At 41.5% G+C, this 2,484-nt stretch overlaps 1 protein-coding gene across 1 annotated transcript in view; it reads right to left on the minus strand.

Moving 5' to 3' along the window:
• Positions 1–930: 930 nt before the first annotated feature.
• The window catches only part of LOC101863399 (NPC intracellular cholesterol transporter 2), a 5,598-nt gene continuing 4,044 nt past the window's right edge, over positions 931–2,484 (minus strand). The window contains exon 4 of the mRNA XM_005112135.3: positions 931–1,465. Coding sequence (XP_005112192.1) covers positions 1,385–1,465 — 81 coding nt within the window. The 3' untranslated portion in view covers positions 931–1,384. The remainder of the gene's footprint in view (positions 1,466–2,484) is intronic.

The raw sequence follows: 2,484 nt of genomic DNA on the forward strand, positions 1-2,484 counted from the left end.
GTGTAGAAGCTCTAAAAAGACTTGATTGAGATTCTTTGACAGCATAAATAAATCAAATGGACTTGAGGAACTGCAGCTTTGGGAAAAGATAGAGGGAAAGAAGAGTCGAGGTTTGAGTAAAACAGAAGCACATCGACACGGTAATGGGCCTTTAGTGCTGGGAAAAGGTTAGACAGACAGCAACAACAGAAAGTAAAAAAGCAGGACCTTTCAGTGGCACCCTCCAACAACCCGCTAAGAGCAGAGGAAGACAGTGAACAACATAAACAGATGGTCTGAACAACTTTGAGACAAACAGCGCAATGAGAAAAAAGAGAAGACAAACAATAGGAAGGAGTGGGGTACCGTGAACGTCAGTGTTTACTCCAGACCCGACACCTGGAGAAGCATCTTGTGCCTACTAGGCCGTAAAGCAAGAGACGTGTCAAAGAGAACAGAACTCGTTTTTGCCTCATTACCAAGTCAGTTTATACTTGGCGGAATCAGTTGATTGTAGAGCTTAAACGTTAGGATGTCATTTCTATGTCGTCTCATAGGTATTTGTGCATCCTTTCCTTTCTGTTGAGCGACTGACTGAAAGCATTTGCTTGTTCATCTTTAAAGACGACGCATTCTGCTACAGGGTATGGAACTATTTAAGTTTTTAGTTTATTAAGATTTTACAGCACCTGCAAACCAAATAGGTTTTACAAGTACCAAAGACTAGAGGTGTTTCTAGATATTTACATACAAAGAAAAGAAGAAGGAGAGATAAGGCCAATTGAGGTTTGATAGGAAAGAAGGAACAACTCATACCAAGGCACCCTGCAACCAACGATCGTAAAATTGTCATTGGCTAACTTCGGAAAAAAATTCCTCAAAATAACAAAAACAAAGCAAGCGATGACCAACAACACAGCTCACCGACACAGAAAGAACAAAAACATCCACTATTTGAAAAAATCTTCCGTACTTTATTCCGTCATCAATACAAGTAACAAAAATAACAAAATGAAATTCAAAGAAAACGCCCACCAAAATATATTTTACAAAAAGAAGAAAATCTTTAACCACTCCCCTCCCCCCCAAGAAACATAGAAATTAAAAGAGGAACAACTTTATTAAACACCCCCCCCCCCCAATCTCTTATTTCCATAACCACACATGTACAAAAAATACACTGCACTTATAATATGGCAAAACCACTCTTCCTAACCTCCCCTCTGCACCCTTCCTCATACAAAACTCCCCCCTCCCAATCCGGTAGTAGATCCCAGTAAAGATATCGTCCTCTCGTTTGACTTTATGAACTACACTCCAGGATTTCACTGCTTCTACAATCACATCCAGATCTGTTGTTCTTGGTCAGTTCCTGGATCACCCCCTGTGACGTCACCTTGTCCACTCAGCCGGAAATGGACATCGGGAAGGTGAAGCAGACGTCATTGACCGCACCGTCCAGCCTCCACATGACGATCACGTTGATCTGATGAGGAGAAATAACAACACAATAGTCCTGTAAATATCTCATACCTACACAAGGTGGCAGTTAAATTGTCGATTTGCTTCTATTTACTCTAACCAATAAATAAATAAACGAAAAGGTCGGGGGGGGGGGGGGCATCATAAGCTGAGATACATAAGTCTGAAACACAATACCGACGTCTGTGGTTTAGTAGTTCTATGTCTTGCCGTTGTATGTGAAAGGCGTCAGTGTGATTCTCGTGTTGGGGAGTTCTCTATGGAGTATCTACGTTTGCCTGCTGGGTTATTGGGTCATATTCAGCCTGGGTCGGCAATGACAGACAGAGCCGAAGCAGCTCGCCTTGTAACAGATCTAACCCAAGTCGATGGGAGCGTAACACAGCCGTATGTAATTGGGAAACATTTGGAGACTATAACGAACTTTCTTCTTTGGGGGGGGGGGGGGGGGAGGATCCCCTTATATATCCACTTACAAACACATTCAGGGGTGCAGTTTACAGGAAAAAAACGTTGATCAAAGACAGTCAAGTGTAACTTTGCAGTTTCCAAGGACAATCAAACTTTGTAGTCATCAAACTTTGACGGGGTTTTCTCGCTAATTTTACCCTGGACACCAGGCGACCTCCCATCTCATTCAATCATAGTATCCTGACTTCTTTTCTTTTCTTATTTTTTTTGTAAGTGTTTTTACTGCGTTCGCAACTGCATAAGGTCTGACTTCTATTTGAGATTTACAAGGAGTCCCAAAAATGTACACACCGGATAAAATCAAACTCTACTATCAACTATATTTAATGTGTACACATTTTTGGGACACCCCGTATTAAATGGTCGCTTTTAAGCACAAGGGGGCTCTCACGAAAAATGCTGTTTTGAGAAAATGGAAGCTAAAGTTTTTGCCCCTTGTTCAGTTTCTTTAAACGATAAGGAGAGTTTTCTCTATAACCAAACAAATACACACACCAATGAATTTGGTGTAGGTCAAGATTTCTGGAAAACCCCGAAGTCTGGGTTAGCCCG

The sequence above is a fragment of the Aplysia californica genome, unplaced genomic scaffold (assembly GCF_000002075.1).
Source record: "Aplysia californica isolate F4 #8 unplaced genomic scaffold, AplCal3.0 scaffold01194, whole genome shotgun sequence".
NCBI classification, from domain to species: Eukaryota; Metazoa; Mollusca; class Gastropoda; order Aplysiida; family Aplysiidae; genus Aplysia; species Aplysia californica.